Source organism: Gigantopelta aegis, chromosome 6, assembly GCF_016097555.1.
Source record: "Gigantopelta aegis isolate Gae_Host chromosome 6, Gae_host_genome, whole genome shotgun sequence".
NCBI classification, from domain to species: Eukaryota; Metazoa; Mollusca; class Gastropoda; order Neomphalida; family Peltospiridae; genus Gigantopelta; species Gigantopelta aegis.
Window position 1 is genome coordinate 58794424 of NC_054704.1, and position 25663 is coordinate 58820086.

General features: G+C 37.5%; 2 protein-coding genes across 2 annotated transcripts in view; both read left to right on the forward strand.

Moving 5' to 3' along the window:
- The window catches only part of LOC121376219 (pterin-4-alpha-carbinolamine dehydratase-like), a 33584-nt gene extending 31878 nt beyond the window's left edge, over nucleotides 1-1706 (forward strand). Inside the window, exon 5 of the mRNA XM_041504034.1 lies at nucleotides 885-1706. Within this exon, the coding sequence (XP_041359968.1) occupies nucleotides 885-968 (84 nt within the window). The 3' untranslated portion in view covers nucleotides 969-1706. The remainder of the gene's footprint in view (nucleotides 1-884) is intronic.
- A 3688-nt stretch (nucleotides 1707-5394) lies between these two features.
- Nucleotides 5395-25663, forward strand: part of LOC121376046 (degenerin unc-8-like) — a 42389-nt gene continuing 22120 nt past the window's right edge. Inside the window, exons 1-3 of the mRNA XM_041503824.1 lie at nucleotides 5395-5678; nucleotides 21887-22318; nucleotides 23470-24347. Coding sequence (XP_041359758.1) covers nucleotides 5487-5678; nucleotides 21887-22318; nucleotides 23470-24347 — 1502 coding nt within the window. The 5' untranslated portion in view covers nucleotides 5395-5486. The remainder of the gene's footprint in view (nucleotides 5679-21886; nucleotides 22319-23469; nucleotides 24348-25663) is intronic.

Consider the following 25663-nt stretch of genomic DNA (forward strand, 5'->3'; position numbering starts at 1 on the left):
TTATTTTCCAGTGAATAATAATTAAAAAATAATAATTGTAGTATAATATTGATATCTTAAGAGCCCTAGTAAAGGCATATTTGTAATTTGATGTATGGAATCAAATAATATTTATAAATTTATCACAATATCTGACAGGTTTTTAATAATAATGTGTTTGTCAGAGATGCAGAGTGGGATATTTTTAGCCTATGACGCACAAAAAGGGGCATAGAGATACTGTAATTTAACATGGTTGAATGAAGCTGTTGAACGACGTGAGCGAAGAAAGCACTTTTTCCAAAAGTTTTGTTAGACTTATCAATTGAGACAGAAAATGACAGTAGTCATGGAAAAGGAAAAGGAGTTTTGTCATATCAGTTTGAGCCAGAAGTATACAGCTATAATCCGGAGATAGACATGACTGTCGAGATCATACTGGACGAGTTGGTATCGGCCAATTGCCGGAACCGAATGAGTTCGAGACTAATAATTGGAAAGACAAATTCCCAGTTTGTTTTGTTGGGTTTTTTATTTTGTAAAATATCCACCTGTTTTCTCCTCCTACGTTAAACGTTTGGGTTGGGGTGAGGTTCCCTTTTTATATCAGTACAATTGGATGGGTGGGGGAGTAGATGCAGATGAATATTTTAGATCAAATTGTACCTGTATATGGTTTTAAATGTATACATTTTATAGGCCTAATAAACATGTAACACACTTCAGTTGGTGAATGTAGTTCTTCTGCATTCTCAAATGTATATATGGCGGAATCATTGATAAAAATAAACTGAACAGTTATTGCCTATGTTGGGTTGACTCTACTTTAGTCTGAAGCAATAGCTTACTGAGTATCTGGTTGTTTGTAAACTGAAGATAAAAAAGGTCAAATTTATTTCTTCCAGTGCCGAAGACTGTTCTGCTTGATTCTGATCTGTTTGTACATCATCGCCATTAGATTACTGAATATCTGGTTGTTTGTAAACTGAAGATAAAAAAGGTCACATTTATTTCTTCCAGTGCCGAAGACTGTTCTGCTTGATTCTGATCTGTTTGTACATCATCGCCATTAGATTGGCAGTATATCCAGCAATTAAATTTTTCCATTAATAAAATAGTCTTACCATGTTAGTTAAGGAATTGTTACAAAATAAAATTTGAGTGCATAAGCAAATGGATCACAAAGGGTAGCTATTTAAAAGTAGTAATTTATTAGGTGCCGTCCATAGTTTTCAACATTTTCACAAGTGTACAAGTAGTACGCTTTTGACATCCCCCCCCCTAAAAGTGTACATCCCCAAAATGAAAAATGTTGATCGACATTTTTCACTTTCAAAAGAAGTGTACGCTGGCCCATAACACCCCCCGCGTACGCTCGTGAAAATGTTGATAATTATGGACGGCCCCTTACTGTACCACACATGACATGCCATTGTATTTTACATGTGCTACATGTAGTTATGTTACATTTTTTTAGCTCTTCTTAAATATAAGATATTATTAATTTTGATACTTAATAAAGATGGAAAATTTGTTAGTATCTAAATTGCTTCACATAAAAATAGGATAGCAATTAATCTTTATTTTTTTCCATTGCAACTAGAACGTGGACCAGGCAAACAAGAAAAAATGTGTGTCCTAGAACCCAACCCTACCTAGAAAAAAGGACTGATCCTAATTCTTGTTTTTAATTCAAACAAAAAATAAAATTAATATGAAAATAAAAAGTAAAATGAGGTGGTTTTTATTACTAGACTGAATTAGGCCTAAACAATGTGTATACGTGTTTCAGGTTTCATTCTTGGAAAAAATAGACTAGGTAGGTAGGAACTTTTCTTTTCTTTTTAAAATCGAATCAGACCAAAGAAACTAATCGTACGAGTTGTTCCAAATCTAGTTTGCTGATTGCAAAAAATCGGGGTTCAATTATTATTATTATTATTATTATTATTATTTTTTTTTTTTAGTTGTTGCTTAAAACAATTTCAGGGTCACTACATAACTTGGGTTAGGTCAGGAACGGGTGTATCATTTAATTTGCACTCCCCAAGAATATGCACTAACCAGTCATTATTATACGTATCATTTGGCATTCCCCCAGTTATTATTATACGTATAATACGCACTCCTCTTGAATTCTCTGCACTCCCTAGTTATTATTATACATATAATGTGAACTCTCCACTACTATGTTTGAATACTTCAATGAATACAATCCACATTTATTGTTAGTCTCCTATCGGTCCAACCGGAAGGGTTATCTATAGGTTTCATCTCCGTTCTTCTGTCGGTCCATCTGGAGTCTGTCCCACATAAAGTTTTGTGGATAGGTTTTTTCCCACAATGCCTCGAGATATTGAGCTGAAATTTGGTATATAATTTTATCATATACCATTAGAGATCAAGTTTGACTTTCATGACGATTTACACATTTTGACCGAATTATGGTCCTGAAACATAGGGGATACGGAAATTTGTTTTCCGGACTCTCTCCCCTACCCCTCAATGCCTCGTGCTGACTTTCTTGACGATTTACTTTACATGTAGCTTTATCATATACTATTACATATCAAGTTTGAACGTAGAGTAGATTATGTGTATATTATAGTATAATAATGAACGGGTAGTGCCAATTATAATAATTTATAGTAATTTAAACTAAATTAATTTAGGGTGTTTCAGCGGTTGGCGTGTCTGTCGCATATAAACTCATTGTAAGGTTGGTAGTGTGCATAATTTGAAAGTGTTGTTTCCTGGTACCTCCAATGTGTAACCTAGACCAGGTTTTGCAGAGCCGAGGGCTGGATATTTAGGGTTGTCTGGCAGAGCCAATGCAGCAGACAATGTGTTTGGCATGGGCCATTTTACACTCCGTGGGATATAGTTATTCGTTTAAACTTTGTTTTACCTGGTACCTCCAATGTTTGAGGTAGGGTGGGGCCTTTTGCAGCAGTTGGCATGGCTGTCGCATATGACCTCATTGTAAGGTTGGCAGTGTGCACAGTTTGGAAGTGGTTCTGACTGGTACCTCCAATGTTTGAGCTAGACCAATTTTAGGGTTCATTTATGGGTTCACACGCAGCAGGTGGCCCCGGCAGAAATCCAGTTCTCATGTTGCTCCCTAACTGTCCCTTTACTCAGATATTTTTATCCCGGTCTATATGTTCAAAGTATTTATTTATTGTCTATTCAAAAGATATTCTACTATCATCTAAAATAAAAACTATCTAATACCAAGTTTAATAACTAGACCAGCGAACACATGTTAAAACGACGGAGGCACATTAAAGGAATTAAATACGGTGGATCCTAATTTTCTGTACATTGTCATAAGACCAAATTTACAAAGCCTGTTTCTTTTTTATTCTAATTCAACAGATTTGTAAGAACGAATCTGATTGGATCTCTGCTAAAAAATTCAGGTGGTAAAATCACCGATATATACCGGTCGCAAATTTTCTGACAGAAATACGTCATAGGTTAAGCGAAGAACAGGGTTGTTTTGTAATGACGCCATAAAGACAATTTCTTTACAGCGTTCATATTACGTACAGAAGTCGTTAAATACTGAGAAGTTTTTATGTCAGAAATGAACATATTATTCTTTATTAGTCGTTATCTAATCATTAGAGCAGATTAAATGTCAAATTACACATCTATGTTCGAGCCGCTAACTGTCCGACCACTCATCGTCTGTTGATGGGCTGCCTAATGACGGTTATAGGCTTATTCTTATTACAAATGTGACAATTTCCTATTTAAAATCAACCAGAAAACCGTGTAATTAGAATAGGGATAACCCTACTGTGTTTTCCGATTTGCGTACGTATATCGGTGGTTTTACAGTAGCAAATTTACCGTTTTATTGGCTCCGCTAACTCGTCGCCAGTAAAACTAAATTTGCGACAGTAAAACCACCGATATACGTCCGCAAATCGGAAAACAGTAGGGTTATCCCCCTAATTGGTCTTACGTAAATGCAACTACATACATCTACTGTGCTCAACATCTACGTTTTTAATTTAAGATAACATGCTTCGTAAGTTCGATCCAAAATATAATATCTATTCTGCATTGAAACATCCGTTCTTGTTATTGAGCAACATTGGGCTTCTTTTGTATTCCTATGGGTTGCCTGCTAGCGACTCGCATATCAAAGGCCGTCATTTCTGTTGCAATATTATACAAATTCCATACGAGCTCGCGTGGTGGACGCGCTAACCAGCTAATATCTACCCTAGATAAGCGGCGGAGGATTTGCGATCGCAAATCGGTGTACCTCGGTTGGATATCAACATTGAACAAGTTATATCACATTATTATTGTTTACACTTTATATTTTGTTACTTCAAATCACAGCAAGCAATAGTTTTCACTTCGTCAACTCCATGAACGGTTAAAACGCTAACTGAACATCAATATTTGTACTCTAGTTTGTATCGTGTTAATACTAACGTACTGTCGGGAATAGAATAAAAATGATTTTCGTCAATTGTTTCTTACATATTAAACTGACATGTAAATATTTTGTAAATATCTATTTAATGATAGTCTACCTAATTTAGCATTTACTTGTTTGGGCGCTCATTGATGTTCAAGGTGGTGTTTACTCTTGAAATTAAAAGAAAAATGTCAGTAAACAGGTGATTTGTGCACTTTATTGGAACAGACAATAACAAAGTTTGGTCAACATGTGTCAATTTCATTGCTGTACAATATATGAGGGACTGTTTCTGATGATGGTTTACCCCTATCCCTCTCCAAAACAAAATATTTGTAGTCATTTATAAGTAACTTTTAGCAAAACTGTCAGAACCATTATGAGTGATCCATTATACCGGTATTAAAGGTGCTATCTCATGTGTTATAGTCTGTTCTAATAAAGGTCACAAATCACCTGTTTACGGACATCTTTAGTTTATTTCAAGAGTAAACACTACCCTGTACATCAATGAGAGCCCAAACAAGTAAATGCTAAATTAGGTGGAGTATCATTGAATGGGTATTTACAAAATATTTACTTGTCAGTTTAATATGAAAGAAATAATCGACGAAAATAATTTTTATTCTATTTCCGACACTACTTTAGTGTGTAATAATACACATCGCACATAAAGATCAAAGGTTAAAAAAACTATAAAAATAACATTATACTTTGTTATTTAAAAAAAACCGTAATTGACCACGGCACACTCGGTGAAATTAACACCAACACCGCTAGGGACCCATTACCTAGCTTGGCATGACAGTACATCAATGAATATATTATCATCAGATCCAGCATATTACCAAGTGAGATTGTAAATAGTGAACGCACCAATAAAAACCATCCCGCGTTTAGTCACGGCTGACCAACTAACGCACCCTGTCACGCCGCTTTACAGTGACTCAGAATCATTTTGTTGACAATATTTTTGTTGAAAAAGAACAAGAATAGATTAGGTCAATGAATATTGTTGTTGCGACTCCTACCAAGAATTAATTTGATAATAACTTAGTGAAACATTATGGCTAATTACCGCCAAAGAAACTACAACATATATGACCCAGACGGCGCCGATGTCTTCCCAGACACGTTGTACACGGGGCCGCCATCTAGAACGAAAATTCTCAACGACAACATGGCTTACCCTGGCAGAACAGACTCCTACTACAGAGGTCAGCAACCACTGGCGTGGTCGTCACCACGAAAACAACAGGTCAGAGTTGATTTGTCGTCATTAAGATTTATTGTCGGACTTTGAATTTCATTATCGATAATTATAACTAATTAGTTATAATCGGTTTGCACTAACCGATCAGTTTTCGAATATATAATCGATTAGAATTATTTGAACTTAACAAGGTTTTCAGTTATTAGGATCATGTACCTATTGTGTTCACAGGATAGACCATACATTTTGCCAATTTTACCTTTAAATACCTATTCATTATCTATTTTGTACATATGAAAACAAACCCAAACTCGAGCACACTAAATTTTGCATTAATTCCTTCATCTAAACTGTAGAACAATTACAGTACACAAAATTACAATTACAGTTAACATTTTCAACGACAATCGACTATGAACGTTTATAATCAATCACTACAACGATAGAGCTCACCCGACAATCGACCAATGGAACATCGCTACTTATACAATCGAGTTTAGATGTGGGCACGCTATCTTTCTTAAAGGGACAGTAAACTCAAACATGAACCTTATGCGTTTGAAAGATGCACACTCGGACCACCAACACATACTGACACTTTAAGAAATGAAAAACGCGTAATTTTAGAGTTAATAATAATTTTAAAAAAGCCGTGATTATTCCTGCAAACTGGGGACAGCCATATTCTTTTGTTTTGGTTACGTCTGGAATTCAAGTTTGGGGCGAAGTGACGTCAGCTCCGACCAACTCCTGTATGACCAATGTAAACAAACGCATTTACGTCATTTACGACAAGGCGCTCCGCTTTCATCAACCTGACTTGTAAAACAACAAAAATGACTTGATAATATAGTAAACTATTTAACTAAATATATTTGAATTTGCATTAATAGAACGAAATGGGGTTATAGTATTTTCTCTCTTAAACAATCCAAAGAAAAAAAATGCATATTATTAGGTCTATTGGTAGAGTACTTTGGAGCAAAAACGACCACTCACAACACCCAAGTAATAATTTTCTTTTCTTTGGGACTACGTAATTGGTCAGTTTTGTGATTTTAGATGGGAAAGTCTACTTAATCAAGGGTTTTACAGAATTATTTACAGTAATAAAGCAGGACGGCTGATAATGTCCATTACCATTTTAGGGGTGTTCGGTTATCCCACAATACCCTGTGATCTTAATAAAACATCCACGTATTTTTTTGACTGGTGACTTTCCAAATATACACCTGCCAATCAGGAACCACAGGTACAGGCCACGAAAAGAAAATACCAATTAACTAAGAACACGCTCCGATTATCATTTCAGTACGTGGGTTAATGTATGGACAAAACATAATGCAGTTATTTCGACAATTTGACAATGGTGGTTTATTTTATATAGAAAAATAAGATATACTTATTGCTGGCTTACTGGGATGGATATTATTACAGAACATTTCGATGCATTCGCAAAAATCAGGTCCGTTTGTTTCTTCAGTTCTGAGACTAATCCCTGACGTCACACCATACGGGGATGGTACAAAATGGCTGCGCCAGTTATATATAATAGTCGTCACATTTAACCGTTTTATTAATTAAATATAAGGTTATACTTGTTGATGTTAAAGGAGGGGACAATCAAGGCATTTGACCTGGTATGCGTATTCAACGATGTATAATGCACATTATTGCTTAATATCAACAAGTATAATCGTATAGTTAATTAATAAAACGGTTAAATGTGACGGCTATTATATATAACGGGCGCAGCCATTTTGTACCATCCCAGTGAATACGCCCTCTAGCGAGCTGGTGGTTACGTAATACCTAACGTGTCACGTCAGGAATTAGTCTTCAAAATGAACAAACAAAACATACCTGATTTTTGCGGATGCATCGCAATATTCTGTAATAATAGTTATCCCAGTAAACCAGCAAAAATTATATATTATATTTAATACAAAATAAACCACCATTGTCAGTGTTGAAATAACTGTATTATGGTTTGTACATAAATTAACCCACGTACTGAAATAATAATCGGAGTGTTTTCTTAGTTAATTGGTCGTTTCTTTCCGTGGCCTGTACCTGTAGTTCCTGATTGGCAGGTGTATATTAGACGGTCCCCAGACACTGTGTCTAGACACACTAAAAAGACGTGCCCTCACAGGGCATTGTGTGTTAACCACACGGACACCCCTCTAATCGTAATCGATCAGCCGTCTTGCTTTATTATTATAAGTAATTCTGGAAAACCCTTGATTAAGTAGACGTTCCCATCTAAAATCACAAAACTGACCAATTACGTAGTCCCAAAGAAAAGAAAATTATCACTTGGGTATCGTGAGTGGTCGATTTTGTTCGAACGTAGCATACCAATAGGCTTAATAATATGCATTTTTTTCTTTGGATTTTTTTAAAAAAGAAAAATACTATAACTCCATTTCGTTCTATTGATGCAAATTGAAATATATTTAGTTAAATAGTTTATTATACTATCAAGTCATTTATGTTGTTTTACAAGTCAGGTTGATGAAAGCGAAGCGCCTTGTCGTAAATTAGAGCGTTTGTTTACACTGTGCATAGAGCAGATGGACGGGGCTAACGTCACTTCGCCCCAAGCTATACCACCGGACGTCACAAAAACGAAACAAAATGACTTCCCCCAGTTAGCAGGAATAATAATGTTTTTTTATTAACTCTAAAATTACGCGTGTTTCATTTGTTAAAGTGTTAGTATGTGTTGGTAGTCCGGGTATGCATCTTCCCAACACATAAATCTCTTGTTTGAGTTTACTCTACCTTTAAGCAATAATGCGCATTATATATTGTTGAATATGCATACCAGTCAAAGCCTTGCTTAAGCATTCCTTTAACACACACAACAACTGTACAGCTTGACGAAAATAATCGATTACGATTACATAAGAATATTACGATTACGATTACCAAAAAATTGAAAGTAATCGATTACGATTGCGAATACATTGTCCAGTAATCATGATTACATTTCAACAAAGTAATGAAATTGATGTCACCAACATGAAATTGTTCATTTTATTTCACAACCATACCAATTTCATTCATTGAAAAACATAATCAATTATTTTGACTTATTTATTAAATCGTTTCAAAAATTTATGAGCGTATGTTCACAGGACAAATTATTACTATTATTCATGCTGCTTTTTAGTTTACTAACCATTAAAACACACACACGCACACACACACACACAGACAGATATATATATATATATATATATATATATATATATATATATATATATATATATATATATATATATATATATATATATATACAAAGGTTAGAAAGTACACTGCAGAATCCGACCAAACAGTCCACGAGGCACTCGAGGCATTGTTTATAATACGTTTCTTATAAAATGCAATACTGATGCTAAATTTGAAATGAGTTAATATGGACAGTTCTAGATAACTATAGAAGATAATGGGATATCAGTTCTATTGTCTACACTGATTGACCAGTGCTGCATTTGACACTAAACATACCTGAGGGTTTGGTAAATTTTGAGTAATCATGAAAGTAATCGCTGATTACGATTACATTATCAATGCAATGGATTACGATTGCGATTACATGGCATTTTCAAACATGGTAATCGATCACCGATTACGAATACCCCATCTCTGCAGTGTGATAGTTCCACAACCCAGGCTAATTGTTCATGGTTAGTGAGGAAGACGTCCCTAATGAGTCCCAAATCTATGTTTGAGGGGAAACTGAGATACGAGCCCATAGTGTTTAACCATCGAGTCATGGCCAGTGATTATAAAACTATACACGCGTCTGGTATTACATACAGTGTGTTTCATTTAACCACATTTCTGGTGCAGATTGCTTAATAAATCATCGGCTATTGGATGTCAAACAATTAGATTACGTGAGGCAGGTATTCGAACCAGAGGTGTCATTTTGACTCATCAACATCGTCGACTTCGACGTCAGTGGTGTCCATAGAGTATGGCCTCAACTGCGATGGAGAAGTGTATGGTTTAGTAACCAGTCTCGGTTTTTGCTTCGTCGCGGTGAGTGAAGATGTCGAGTTGACAGACGTCGTCGTGGTTAGATTCAGTGGTAGTAGTGTGATGATGTGGACAGCAATTTTACGCACTGGCCGGACGAACCTGGTTCATATCCAAGTAAACTTAACGGCGCAGATATATCGAGATGGAATTTTGCAGCCACACGTCGTTCCAATTATGAATAACGTCAACGTTGTATTCCAGCACAACAATGCAATACCACATAAGCTAGTTTACACAACAACATTCAGGTCCTGGTCTGGCCTGCTAGATCTCCGGATTTGAACCCCATAGAACATTTATGGGATGAGTTGGATAGACGACTGACTGGGACAGCATCAACAACAGCCACATAATCTTCCACTGTTGGCACTGACACTACAGGCAGAGTGGGCCAGCATTCCGCAAGGTGCAATTCGTAAGCTTATTGCTTCCATAGGAAGGATATGTCAGGTAGTTCTGGACTATTATGGTGGACACACAAGATATTGTCTGCCTACCATTATGGCCTTGAACTTTAACATTTTAAATGCCACGTCATCGACAGCTGTCAACTGCGAATATATGTGTAACATGTGAACATTCTGCTGTTCACCCGTTCATCCATTAAATCCACCTTAACAATGTAAACAAAATCTACATTTGTGTTTCTTTTTTGTGAAAGTATATACATTATATTATATTATATTATATATATATTATATATATATACATTGTATATATATATATTGTATGTATATATATATATATATATATATATATATATATATATACACATATATACACACACACACACACACACACACACACACACACACTACAGTATTCATCCTGGTGTGGCTGGTATAGTGCTCTACCTCTTGGGGAGCCAGTATATATATATATATATATATATATATATATATATATATATATATATATATATATATACCGTTACACCTTTTGTTACAACGACAGGGCAGTTACACGTTACCTGATGATCGCTCATAGCGTTAAACTTTAAGTTGTAACAAAAGGTGTAACGGTATATATATATATATATATATATATATATATATATATATATATATATTATAAATAGGATACGATTAGAGTAGCCTCGAGCTAGACACCAAATGACCGTAGTTTAACATGACATTGTGCTCAGCAATAGCTCCTAACCAACTAGCACTATATTTCGACATCTATATTAGGAACAGTAACAAAATATGTTGTTGTGGCAAGATGAGTTTACATGATATAATAGTATAATATATATGCACTAATATAATATAACGTCTTGTTACATTTTATAATCACTACCAAATATATATATGCTAACAGCGTGCTTGAACTTTGAATGCATATACATGTATTATGCAGGATAAATAGAAATCCTCAGTGGTGATGGTTAACAATGGTATGAGCCTGTGTAGATGTGATTTTCTCTCTAAACGATTCGCTTCATGCTTCATGTAGTAAACAGTTCAACTAAGACGGGGTACTTTTCTTACTTTAACAATACCAGGACCATGCACAACAAAGGGTGTCAAACCTCGCGTATTATATATTATTTTACTTTCCTTTTAAAATGTATGTATACGTATTGTTAGTAAATGTATTATGCTCGAATATTTATAGTGGGGCAGCTAACACTCAACATGAAATTATTATTACCAGTGAACTAAAATAATGAATTTAGGTTACCAAACCAGACCCAATATATATTATGCATTTGTCGCAAACAAATTAAAATAATAATGAAAAACAAAATAAACTTAATATAATTTAAATGTACACCGCCAACTATTTATGAACATTTGCATTAACGTTGGGGATTGACAGGTGATGCCTATATTAAGGTCTCTCACTACATTTTATAAATTACAAATTTTACATGGCAGAAACATAATAAAATAGGTTAACACATCAATTAGACATATACATACGAAATGAACATTGTAGACCTGTGGGGATGTGTGTGTGTGTGTGTGTGAGAGAGAGAGAGAGAGAGAGAGAGAGAGAGAGAGAGAGAGAGAGAGAGAGAGAGAGAGAGAGAGAGAGAGAGAAAATGATTTTTCAGAAATTGTCAAAGTGTTTGTTTGTAATTATAAACTGTAGAATCATTTTGAACATCTCAATATTTTCTTGATCGTCGAAATTTGAGTTTTCAAGTAGTTTAGGTTGGAATAGGTAGATAGAAAATGTGTACGTTGTCTGTCACAGATTGGACATTGGAGTAAGAAATGATCAGAATTCTCATTAGGATAGCCACAGGCACAGACAAAATTGTCTGAGATGAAACGTGTAAATTTATGTCCGTTACAATCGCTAAATATTTAGGCGAAGATCGCCTCTGACACATGTAGAAATATGATGAATTTTAAATTTTATTTGCATTTAAATCTTTTTTAAAACTTATGGATAAAGCATTTCTAGTATTTGTTGGTAGTTTGTTTCATGATTTAACTCCAGAAGGGAAGAAGGAATTGGAAAATATTTTGGTTCGCCTTCTATATTCGTGTAAGTGATCGGCATTACGCAATGGGTATCGAGAATGTTCTGCAACTGTTTTAGGCAATTGTTCTGACAAATAAGCTGGAGTCTCATACCTTTACAGAGTCGGTACAGCATACATAATTAGTGGCATTTTCTTCTCTCTGATAAACGTACGAAACAATTTTTTTTAATACAATGTCTAATGAAACGTTCCACAAATTGTGCGAAGAGCATCTAGGTGAATATTTTAAACTGGCTGAGAAATATACAATATTCAATTATGCCAAATTTTACGAGCGTAGTCAAAGAGAGGAAGGATAAAAGTGCTGTATATTTTTCCTAGTCATTTTCTACAGGTTTTATCAATAACAGTTTGCACGCGAAGACGCCATCCACCAGACTGTTGAAAAAACAGTCCCAAATGATAATGGAAATTTACTTCTACAATTCCCTAATTATCAAGATACACGGTGGGATTAACCAAGGGAGACGTGTGAAAGTAATAGTTTTAGTTTTGGCAGGACTGAATTTAACAAGCCACTTTTGGGCCCAGTTGTTTACACGTTTTAGATCAATTTGTGGTTCATCTACTTAAGTATATATGGAAAAATTGTCAGATTCATTTTATTCCAATTACTATATCGTTAATATATATATATATATATATATATATATATATATATATATATATATATATATATATATATATATATATACGTGTGTGTGTGTGTGTGTGTGTGTGTATGTATGTATGTATGTATGTATATATATATATATATATATATATATATATATATATATATATATATATATATAGCATTAGATCTAGGACATATCCATGGGGCACGCCAGCAGGAATGATTTTAATACTTAAGAAATATCCTTCAATAAATATTCGTTATTTACGGTAGGACAGATACGTTTTCGAACCAAGATAAGAGGTTACCTGAAATTCCTACAAATTTTAATTTTTTTATCATGCATTTATGCCATACTCTGTCAAAGGTTTTACTGATATCACAAAAGACAGCTCTAACCTCACTCCCTTCATACTTGAACATATTCAAAAAGACATTTCTCAAACACTTTTGATAAATTACTTAGTATTGCTATCTGCCTATAGTTATTAATATCGTGAACAGAGCCTTTTTTATGGATGTGCGTAACATTTGCCAGTTTCCAGAAAATATGAAAATATATTCAACTTCTTTCTTGAAAAATGTGGTCCAAAGTTACATTAGAGAAAGAATCAATTTCTGGATCCTCAAAAAGTAGGTGATCAAGTGTTGACTGTCTAATATAAAAATCGTTAAAGACATTTGCTATATCAGTTACTACAATATAATTAAATAACAATGGCGTAGCAGACAAATTAGTAGCGCTACGCTCTTACAGGGAAGTGTTCACGAGCTTCCACCAATCTTTCTCACCTATATTAGCCGATTTATTTATTTTATTGTCTAACCTCTTCCACCAGTCTTTCTCACCTACATTAGCCGATTTATTTATTTTATTGTCTAACCTCTTCCACCAGTCTTTATCAGCTATATTAGCCGATTTATTTATTTTATTGTCTAACCTCTTCCACCAATCTTTCTCACCTATATTAGCCGATTTATTTATTTTATTATTTTATTGTCTAACCTCTTCCACCAGTCTTCATCACCTATATTAGCCGATTTATTTATTTTATTGTATAACCTCTTCCACCAATCTTTCTCACCTATATTAGCCGTAGCTCTGTACACGTGGGTAGGGTCAGTCGCGATTTTGTCACTTCACAGAGCGGTCGTTAAATCAGTTTGAGTGATTACTACTGTTAATTTTGCCGAATCTCATGATCAATTAACCTTTGTTCTGTGGATGTTATGCATTGTTTGTATTTGAATTAGTGATGCAGCGTCTATGACGTGAAGAACACCTTAGGGCTATTGGCATTCTTCAAATTGGTAGAATTCAGCGTGATGTAGCCAACATGTTCAATGTTTTGCCGTCTGTGATCTACAGACTATGGAACAGATACCAGCAGACCCAAAATGTTAATGATCGAATCCGTTCAGGGTGTCCCCGATCAACCACACGAGTCCAGGATCGATTAATCAGAACCCAGAGAAATGAAATCGCTGCACAGTTACACCAGGCTAGTGGAGTCCGAGTGACGGGTCCGACGTCGAAATGAACGCCAAGCAAACGTTAACCTCGGGCCACATGACAGATTTGGTGGTGGTTTAGTTATAATGTGGGTTGGCATTACTATGACTGACAGAACACCACTCCATACTGTTCAAGGGAAAGTCACTGGTCAGTACTACCGGGATAACATACTGGCACCGATTGTTGTCCCGTTTGCTCGCCGTACTGGTCGACGGTTTGTGTTTCAAGATGACAGTGCTCGGGCCCACCGTGCACATATCGTAAATGACTACCTTCAGCAGCAAAACGTTACCAGAATGCCATGACCAGCAATGAGCCCATACATTTTCCCCATAGAGCACGTCTGGGACATGATCGAGAGACGTGTACGGCGACGTTAACGGCCGCCGTCTACTTCACCTGAATTTGGCCAGGCGTTGCAAGAGGAGTGGGATAGACTTCCTGAAATCGTCACTGGGAGATTGATACGTAGCATGCCCCATCGAATAAACGAATGTTTGACGAATCGTGAGGTATTACCCAGTATTGGTCAAAAGACGTGAACGTTCAGTTTTGACATGTCATCCCTATCTTGTTTCAAAAGTCGTTTGCAGCCATACTATCTGCTGCAACATGAACTGTTGGTTGTCATTTCTTCCCAATTCCTCCATTATTATTATGCATCTATTCCTAGACAGTGATACCTCTTGGTACTTCTTTATTTGGCTGTTATTTCCTACATTCCCTTACTTTTTGTGAAGAGTATATATGATATTAAACGTGTATATTATATTCTCGCTAAAACAGGTTTTTATCGTTAATTTATACATTATGCATTTGTTAACTAAACACTCAACATTTTGTTTAAATTTAAAATTTCGGCAAATCTAACATGTTTCCTGATGTTTATATGAGTTCAAAATTAATTTTATGCAAAACAGAAAAAAAAAATGTACTTCAAAAATAGTGTAACCGAAGACATGTTAAGGAGGGCAAGTGACCGCAATGGCTCACTAGATTGGTTTTACGCATTAACGTTAGATGAATGTGATATTATCGAAGACGATGGTACAAGTCAAACGTTTCGCGAGCGCTCGGCCCCCTGACCACGCAACAGCTTTAATATACTATAGCCAAAACTTTGACATTGTCAATAGAGCTTACATAACGTGTAGTAAAACAAATCTAAAACTTTGACATTGTCAATAGAGCTTACATAACGTGTGGTAAAACAAATCTAAAATGTTGACATTGTCAACAGTGCTAACATACACTTTTGGTAAAACAAATCCAAAACTTTGACATTGTCAACAGAGATAACATAACGTGTGGTAAAACAAATCTGATCGTAATGGGACAAAAACTGGCAGGACTGCTACTGCAAATGTTGACTTCTCTCATTTAGTACACCTAAGGGAGATATTAGCAAGTCAATGGTGTTTACATCCATTTTGGTGATTAATCAAACACTAAATTATTATACCGATGCTTTATAGGTTTATATTTTGAATGACGTTTATGAGCCAGTTGGAACATATCGCTAACGGTGCGTTAACTCTACTCATAAAAACAGGATGTTTGATTGTATTTATCTTCTTGTAAACGTAATGCTCGCATTAGTCAAGTTATGGTTTCCAATGACCAACGAATGGTATATCAAATGTCGTGGTATGTGCTGTCCTGTCTGTGCAAATAAATGAATCCTTGCTTATGTAGCGCGTTTCAAATGAAGACTACGTGTCAGAATTATCAAATATTTGTCAATCAATAGCCGATGATTGCCAATGTGTTTTATCGGTGCCGTTAAGCAAAACAAACTTTAACTCATGAAAATAACGTATCAGTCATCGGTTAGCTACCAAACAGTAAGTAACGATAACATTTTGACCAGGTAATCAGATTTAAAAAAAAATCAAAAAAAATCAGCATTATAGGTTACTATATATATTTTTAAGAAACAGCAAGAATATTTTAACACATCATATTAGACATTGACTTTGGTAGGGGGTGGGGGTTGGGGGAGGGAGAGGCGGATCGTTTTGGGGGTAATTTAGTGCTGTATATTGTGGATGATAAATTTAAAAATAAAAACCCATTTAAAAGAGCACATCAAACGGTGTGTGTGTGTGTGTGTGTGTGGTTGTTTTTGTTGTTGGGGTTTTTGGGGTAGGCACGGGAACCCTTGTGCCACCCTCTTGATTGTCTGTCTGTGTCTCCGTCCGTCCGCACACCGACCCATACCCACCCATCTACTGTCTGTCTTTTTTCTTTCTGTCTTTATTGTTATTCTTGTTAATTTTCTTCGTATATTTTGCTCAATATTAATTAAATCACATGCATATATTTTCCTGACTCAATATTACACAAAACATGCCTATTGTTGCGTTTTGTTTATAAGCCAGCCGCGTTCTCTAACATAGTTATACGATATTATGTCTATGTTCCCTCAGATAACCCTAACCCTAACCCTTACCCTGAGGAAACAGAGTTGACCCCTGACCCCCAGTTATACTGTAACCGACGGAGGAAATGAAGATATATTTATTTTTCTGTAAATGCGACATGTAAACGGGTCAAGGTATTAATTTGTAAGCTCTACGTTTCGAGCGGTTTCACTTGTATAAAGGGGTTGGTTTTAAAAGACACAATGCGATGTTTTAGTACTCCATACAAGCAAAAATAGCATTTCCATCAGTTTTCACCAGGTATTGCCTTTCTGTGAATACTTGCCTTATTTGTCTTTGACTAAATCATCAAAATATACAAACCCAGTGTTTATTTTATGTTAGTGTTTGTTTGCACACTAATGCTGGGCTGTGACTGTCAGCGCCCCATTTACGACAGGTGCGCTCATATTAACAACTGATGGGTTATACGACGAAAGTCGAGTTGGAAGAGCGCTCATATTAACAACTGATGGGTTATATATACGACGAAAGTCGAGTTGGAAGAGCGCTCAGACTAGCAACTGGACAGTCGTAGAAGTCGTGAGAGCGGAACGTCAATTAGTAGCATTAGTCTATAGCGAGGGACATATTTGGGATGACTAAAGTTGGACGAAAATACAACCACCGAATTTCAGTTGCCACCTAGTTTGTATAGATACGCCTTCACCGTACTTATATTATATAATTCGTAACTGGTGCGCCACATTTAACATTAAACAAACCTTAAAGCTTTATCTAGACTCATGGATAGGACTGTTATCTTTACACGTGTACACGTTTCGTCTAGGCCATTCCATTCCAATATTTATTTACATGCTTATATACCACTAGGGTTTCAAGCATGTCTGTCCCGGGCCCGGTCTCTGAATAGCCAGTGATCTGGTCCGGGACAGAAATATATGGGACAATTTTGAATTTTACAACCAAAAATAAATAATGGGCTGTTAAAAAATTTGTGCGCAGTCCTAAAACTATATTTTATGTCTACTTCCTTCTGTTTATAATTTAGGCGCATTTTAGATCGGGCGGTCAAAATTTAAACATAATAATTTTAATATTAGCCCTGCTGGGTGAGGAGGGGGAGGTTGGTAGGAAAGGTTGGGGTTCCCATCACAGGAGTTATTTAGTAGCTGAAGAGAGGGGCAGCACTCGTATTGGTAACCTTAGTGTGGCCGGCCGGAGCGTAATTTTCGTCCTGTGCAACCCACAAAACCCATACATTGATATATGACATGAAGGTGTTTGATCTAAAAGCGACAAAACACGGCCGCCATTTTGAGTAAATTGAAGTTCTGGTTTTAAAAAGTGGTCATAAACAAAAAATTCCACCAGATTTGTGTTTATTGACCAAAAGTGCCATACAAATGACAGGGCTTAATTTATTTATTTTTTTGCCCAATCTTTTCATCAGCTGGTCAACTTAAGTCGATCCAATCCAAAGCTAACGGTGGGCTTAATATATCATTTATGTCACTTTTGTACTAAATAATTAGTTTAAAGGCTTTATTTGACATTATTAGTAACACAAACAAAAGTACATTGTTTGTATATATATATATATATATATTTATGTGCGATTTTGAGGAATACTGGTACCCATTTTGAACAAAAGCGGCCATCTTGAATTTTACTTTTCATCCATATATCTCTTAATGAATTTTAATGATAATGTGTGAATACATTTAAGTCATAGCACTAATAATTCCATATATTTACCCACTGAATCTTAAGAATAGTTTGCCATTATGTTTGCATATATATGAGTTATGGCGGCCATTTTGAATTTATGCAAATTAGCATATTTGCCCCACCTACATCAATGTACAGTTTTGATATGTTGTTCATGTACGGTTCAGCAAACAGTTGCAATTAAAATAATTTCTGTCGCAATTTATTCTAGGTCAAATCTTATTTTGACTGGATTGTAATAAATAAACAATATAAAAAGTTGTTTTAAAGTGCATCTCTCCAGTACTTTTAGTTTTAAAATAATTCCAATAAAAATGTTTTGTTTTGCTTATTCAGTTTGCATTGCTAGAAGATGAAGACGGATTAAAATAAGGTGATACATTAGCACCAGTCATAGGGCGTGATCGCTGGCGATGGGCGGATCGTTACCCAATGGTATTTAGCGTCTAGGATCAATCCCCGTCGGTCGGTGGGCCCATTGCGCTATTTCTCGTTCCAGCCAGGCCGTGGTATGTGCTATCCTGTTTGTAGGATGGTGCATATAAAATATCCCATGCTACTAATGGAAAAATGTAGCGGGTTTTCTCTCTAAAATTATTTGTCAGAATTACTAAATGTTTGACATCCAATAGCCAATGATTAATAAATCAATGTGCTCTAGTAGTGTCGTTAAACAAAGTAATCGTTTTAGTCTCTGCATATCAATAGAGATATCATAAAACATTTAATTTACTGTACATATCGGAGATTTCCTCGATTTTATATGGTTTATAGAATAAAGATCACAATCAACTGATGCAAAAAGATTCGACTGCTTTATACCAAACTAATTTATTCGGCTTAATCGTAGGCCCGTAGAAACCTGAGCGCAGCGGGAGGGGCCCACTCGAGAGTAAAGTGTACGGTGTTCTGTCCCACTCTAAATAAACAAAGATAAATATATATATATGGCGTGTGCGTCCCCACGCCCCACTAAGGCTGTGACCCTCCATAGAGATTGTTCCCCCTACTCTAAATATCGTTCCTACGTGCCTGAAACGGCTGTATTTAAAATAAATCTAGAAACAACGATTATTCATAGTTGGTCTGAACTATGTATACATGTATATATATATAAATATATACTACTCAAAAGAATTTAAGGGTCAAAACTTTATAACCAAATCAGTTTCAGAGTGTATTAGATTGATGATGTAAACTACACCAACAATTTTATTTATTGTTCCATATTTACAAAAAAACACAAATAAACGTCACTGTATACAAGAAAGTCACATGACATGCTGTCAAAGTTGAAGGTTGTCAAACATGGATTTTACACATTAGAACATTCGTTTAATAGTGTGTGAATCCACCCCTGGCGCGAATACACTCGACACATCGTTGCCTCATGCTGTTGATCAGACGTCTGAAGAACTCTTGGGGAATGGCCTGCCACTCTGCCATAAGAAGTTGACCCAGATCATGAAGGTTGGCCGGAGGGGCATGGTTATCCCGAACTCTGCTGCCTAATTCGTCCCAGGCGTGCTCTATTGGGGCCAAGTCAGGCGAATATGCTGGCCAATCCATCCTGGCGATACCTTGTTGTCTGAGAAAGTCCGTTACCACCCTGGCGCGGTGGGGTCTGGCATTGTCATCCTGCAGAACTGCCCCGCCGCCAATCTGCTGAAGGCCTGGGAGAACCAACGGCCGGATAATCTCATTCAGATATCGGATTCCATTCAGATTGCCATCCACCACATAGAGGGGGGTCCTGTGGTGGATAGAGATGCCGCCCCACACCATGACGCTGCCACCACCGAAACGGTGACGTTGTCTAACGTTAACGTCAGCGAAGCGCTCCCCAGGACGTCTGTAGACACGAACCCGACCGTCGTTGAACTGGAGACTAAACCTGGACTCATCAGTGGACATCACTCGACCCCACTGAACACGTTGCCACCGCAGATGAAGCGTGCACCAGTGACGTCTGGCCGTTCTGTGACGTAGTAGGAGTGGTGGTCGAACAGCCTGACGACGGCAGCGTAAATTATTGGCTCTCAGACGATTGCGTATGGTTTGATCAGACACTCGAGTTCCAGTCGCAGTCCGCAGATTGTCACGTAATCGGCGTGCAGTGGTTGTGCGTTGACGTAGAGCCATATTGGTGATGTAGCGGTCCTCTCTATTTGTAGTGCTTCGGGGTCTTCCCGAACGTGGACGATTTCGAACAGAATTCGTTGCTTGGTACCGTTGCCACAGTCGGCCAACGACACTCTGACTGACACCAAGTCTCAGAGCAACATTTCTTTGCGTATTGCCATCCTGAAGCCAAGCAATAGCCCTTCCTCGATCTTCGATAGTCAGTTGACGTCGTACCATTGTCGAATTTGGAGTGTGCACCGTACACGAACGCAAGCTCCAATTATACGGAAATTCAGCATTGGGAACATGGAATACACATGCAAAGCGTGCAAATGAAGCGCTTTGTGAAAAAGCAAGTTATGGGCACTTAGCAGACCTTTCGCTTTCGCCCTAATTTACGTGCAAATGTAAGCATGTTTTCGCCATTAGAACTAGTCGACAGTGTCAATGACAGTGGATTTTAATTCATTTATGGGTTGCTTAGACCCACTTTCGTCAAAATGGAACAATACCATGCGTGACATTATGGTCTAGCTAATATAATTGACATTCAGAAAATACTGTCGAAAATATCGTCTGACCCTTAAATTCTTTTATATTGCTTCATTAATAGTTACTGGTTAGTTAAATGTTAGGCCGTTTAAACGGTATCGTTTCGTTTAACCGGTTCCGTTTAAACGTTTAACCAGTTTTGTAAACGTGACAACCCTACTAGTGGGTGTGGACTTACACGAATGAATCATATTACGAGATGAGCTCAGCTGTCCAACAATCCATTGTTTAGTAAACAATGTCTACATATTGCAACTTATTAAGGATCCTTATAGCATTTTGATTCCACGCAAAACATATTATTTCATCATTTCTAGGTAACAATTTTATTTTTGTAGGGTTAGGGTTAGGGTGACATTTCAGGAAATGCGTGTCATAGGCTAAAATTATTTTTAAGTCACCATATTCTACGACATTCTAGTCATATTATATATATAGTCTAAAAGTGGATTGACATAATAGCATGTTTTGAAGATTGTACTTGTTATTAACGCCAACATTAACAATTCACAAACAGCTTATATCACTAATACAATTTCGCGAACACTGACACTGACCACTGATATTTCGCATATAAATATTGACATCTCTCAAGTATCACGAGTTCCTGGCAATTTTGACAATGATTTATACACACGTGATTATGGTGTGTATCACTGTTTTATTAAAAAAAAAAACATTTAGACTCCAAATTTATTTGAAGTTTTTTACTAAATATTTTTATAAACCTCTAGTTTTATAAGCCATAACAGTTAATAAAAGTGTGCTACTTGTTTTCAGATCTCAGACAGTTCTTTTGAGAGAGGTTACAAACATTCTGACACGGAACCTTCCACAGCGAGACAATCTGACGATACCAACAGTGCCATGAGAGCCATTGCTGTTCGCTTTGCGGAGAACACGTCGATGGTGGGTGTGCCGTACATCCACCACTCCACGGCGTGGTATGCCAAACTGGCGTGGGTACTCTTCCTGCTGGCCGGGCTGGGAGCCATGACGTTCCATCTCTACCATTTGTCAGATACGTACTTCGCGTGGCCCAAGCACACCACTGTCGTCCTGGGCTTCGAGAGTCTGAAATTCCCTGCGATCACCGTCTGCAACATCAACCCCGTAAAGATGTCTCAGCTTTACAGAGGAAGTCCACAGTTTCAGCAACTTCTCGATTCAGTGAGAGCGGAGAACATGGCGAAGAGAATAGAACAGCAACGTGTAAGTATGGTGGTGATTTCAGAAACACACTTTGTTTTACCTTGTCGTAACAGCATGTAATACTTTCCAAAATATCCCACAATTCCCCGCAAAAAAGACAAAAAACAACAACAACAAAAACAACGAAACCAACAATAAACAAACAAAAAACATCTTCCGTTTTTACATGGTGTGATCTTTAAAATCATACAACGTAGGCCCACAATAACATATTAACACAGTGTACGTTTCCCCTTTTAACAGATAAGAGTCTAGGTTTTCTTTGTTACACAGTGTAGGTTTTTTTTTCGTTTTATTACATACCTATTCAATCTAATTGGTCTGATTGGCAGATCGCTACCCAAGTAGAGACCACGGCAGACGTCAGATTATCAATAAAATGTATACTCTTCAAAAAAATAGGGGAACTCTAATGAGAATTTACAGTTGCCAAAATTGTGAGGTATATTAGCTGTGGGGAATGGTTATGTGATAATAGTGAATTAATTGGGCAAGCATTACAACCGGTAGTTCAGTATTACAGTAGGTTTTATGACCACCAAAGATCTTGAAGGACGATTGGGGTCAGAAATGAAATTTGAAAGTTGACGTTTTGTTTTATCAGTAAATCCCAAATTCAAACAATAAAAATAACTAAAAACAAAACAATAACAACTGTATGATCAACAAAATGAAAAAGATTGACAGAAATAATGTTCCACAGTGATTAATGGACCTTCCTAGAAATTGTCAAAATGGAGAATGACACTTCACGCACGTGTACAGGGCAACTGCGTGATGCCCCCCCCCCCCCCATCACACTTGATTAAATCGACTCATCAAGACATTACTTGTTCCTATATGTTCTTTAGTTATAAATCATTTGTTTTTAACATCAAAATGTTAATGTGTATTTGTAAATATCTGCTTTAAGTGACCTTTCTAATACAATTCGCAGCTTGTTCCATATATAAGCTTAATAGAACCAGATACTTAATACAGGTTGTTGCTTTGGCAGTTTTCCTGAGAGCCTTGAGTTATATTATTCATATTTTTCCTACATGCGTCTATCTCTATTAACATTCATTCAGGCACTCAACTGTTAATTTGTTTAAAGCATATTTCTACATGTTGATCAAGACCTGAATTATTCACTGTATGTTTTGTTCCAGCTTGGTGCAGCGAACCCGCCTCTTGAAGGCCAAGCTCCACCACCAGACGTGGGAAATGGAGGCACAGGAGGCGGAGTGACTGGAGGTACAGACGGTGGGCCAACTGGAGGCGCAGGAGGTGGAGCGACTGGAGGTGCAGGAGGCGGATCGACTGGAGGCGCAGGAGGTGGAGCGACTGGAAGTGCAGGAGGCGGATCGACTGGAGGTGCAGAAGGCGGGGCAAAAGGTGGTACAGGAAGCGGAGCGACTGGAGGTACAGACGGTGGCCCAACTGGAGGCGCAGGAGGTGGAGCGACTGGAGGTGCAGGAGGCGGATCGACTGGAGGTGCAGGAGGCGAGGAAACTGGAGGTACACGAAGCGGAGCGACTGGAAGTACAGGTGGAGCAACTGGAGGTGCAGGAGACGGATCGACTGGAGGTGCAGGAAGCGGGGAAACAGGAGGTTCAGGAGGAGCGACTGGAGGAGGGGCAACAGGAGGTGCAGGAGGCGGGGCAACTGGAGGTACAGGAGGCGGAGCAACAGGAGGTACAGGAAACGGAGCGACTGGGGGTGCAGGAGGCGGGCAAAATGGATCAACAGGAGGTGGGGCAACAGGAGGCGGGGCAACTGGAGATGCAGGAGGCGGGGCAACAGGAGGTGGAGGTGGTGGAGCAACTGGCGATGCAGGAAATGGAAGTACCTCGAAACCACCACCCCGCAATCGGCGAGAGTCGCGCACTAAGAGATTTGTCGAGCCAGATTACAACTACACGAACCCGTACGACGTGCCACCTCCACCGAGACCCGGCGAGGAGGACACGTGGAGGAACCAAGGGAAGAAGATTGCCCAGGCTCAGATGGTAGACGATTTTGTCTCCATTTATTCAAGTATGAAAAGGTGATTAGTTTAATTCTGTAGATGATGAATATTTAGCAGTTACTGACCATCAGTGAAACCAATATCATGTTGTATGTAACTGATACTGTCCGAGGCCAGCGGACGAAGTTAATGTCATGTTGTATGTAACTGATACTGTCCGAGGCCAGCGGACGAAGTTAATGTCATGTTGTATGTAACTGATACTGTCCGAGACCAGCGGACGAAGTTAATGTCAATTTCTTGGGTCCATAAAACCATAATATTTCTCAAAATAACGGTCAATAATTATTTTATTAAATAGTAATCTATAATATAATAAGCAAGGCCTTTTTAACAGTTTCCGATCCTTATGATCACTTCTCTATTGATCAGCACTGCCAACCACTAACTTTATACTTACACGATGCCGCACCTCGCAAGGATACTTTTGCGCTCATGTCCATTCGACTATTGTACACACATCGTGCTTAATATTGCGTACAAAGATGAATTATATAGGTAGTATTAAACTAAATAACTACCGGCTGGGTCAAAGTTCGAGGTGCACCCAACTTTTGATAGAGCAGTTAATACCACAAGTCCTGTCATTGGTGATAAATGTGTGTTTGTTGCAAAAAACAACAATAAATTTCATCTAGACAAAACATGTATGCAATTTTATTTCATCTAGTACCTGGGACGGGACGTAGCCCAGTGGTAAAGCGCTCACTCGATGCGCGGTCGGTGTGGGATCGATCGCCGTCGGTGGGCCCATTGGGCTATTTCTCGTTCCAGCCAGTGCACCACGACTGATATATCAAAGGCCGTGGTATGTACTACCCTGTCTGTCTGATGGTGCATATAAAATATCCCTTGTTGCTAATCGAAAATAGTAGTCCATGAAGTGGCGACAGCGGGTTTCCTCTCAATATCTGTGTGGGTCTTAACCATATATCTGACGCCATATATCCGTAAATAAAATGTACTGAGTGCGTCGTTAAATATATATTTAAAAAAATGCTTTCTTTCATCTAGTACCACTGTGTCAAGTAGCCTTGTGCTTGAAAGATGTATGGGGTACATGTAAAAAACCCACTTAAATTTTGTGCGGAACTAGGGTAATCATAGACGCTACTCATTATCTCATTATCTCACCAATTGTTTCCCGATTTACTTTAAGGGTGAGTGGTGGTAGTATTTATATCCGTAGTGTATATGTCGATTGATACGCTGCATGTAGGAGTTTTAGCCACATATGTTACTATTGTCGTCTATGGGATTTTATTTGGTGGTATACACCCTATAAATACAACGACCATGGCCGCCACCATATTTGACTTAAAGAAAGAAGTAGC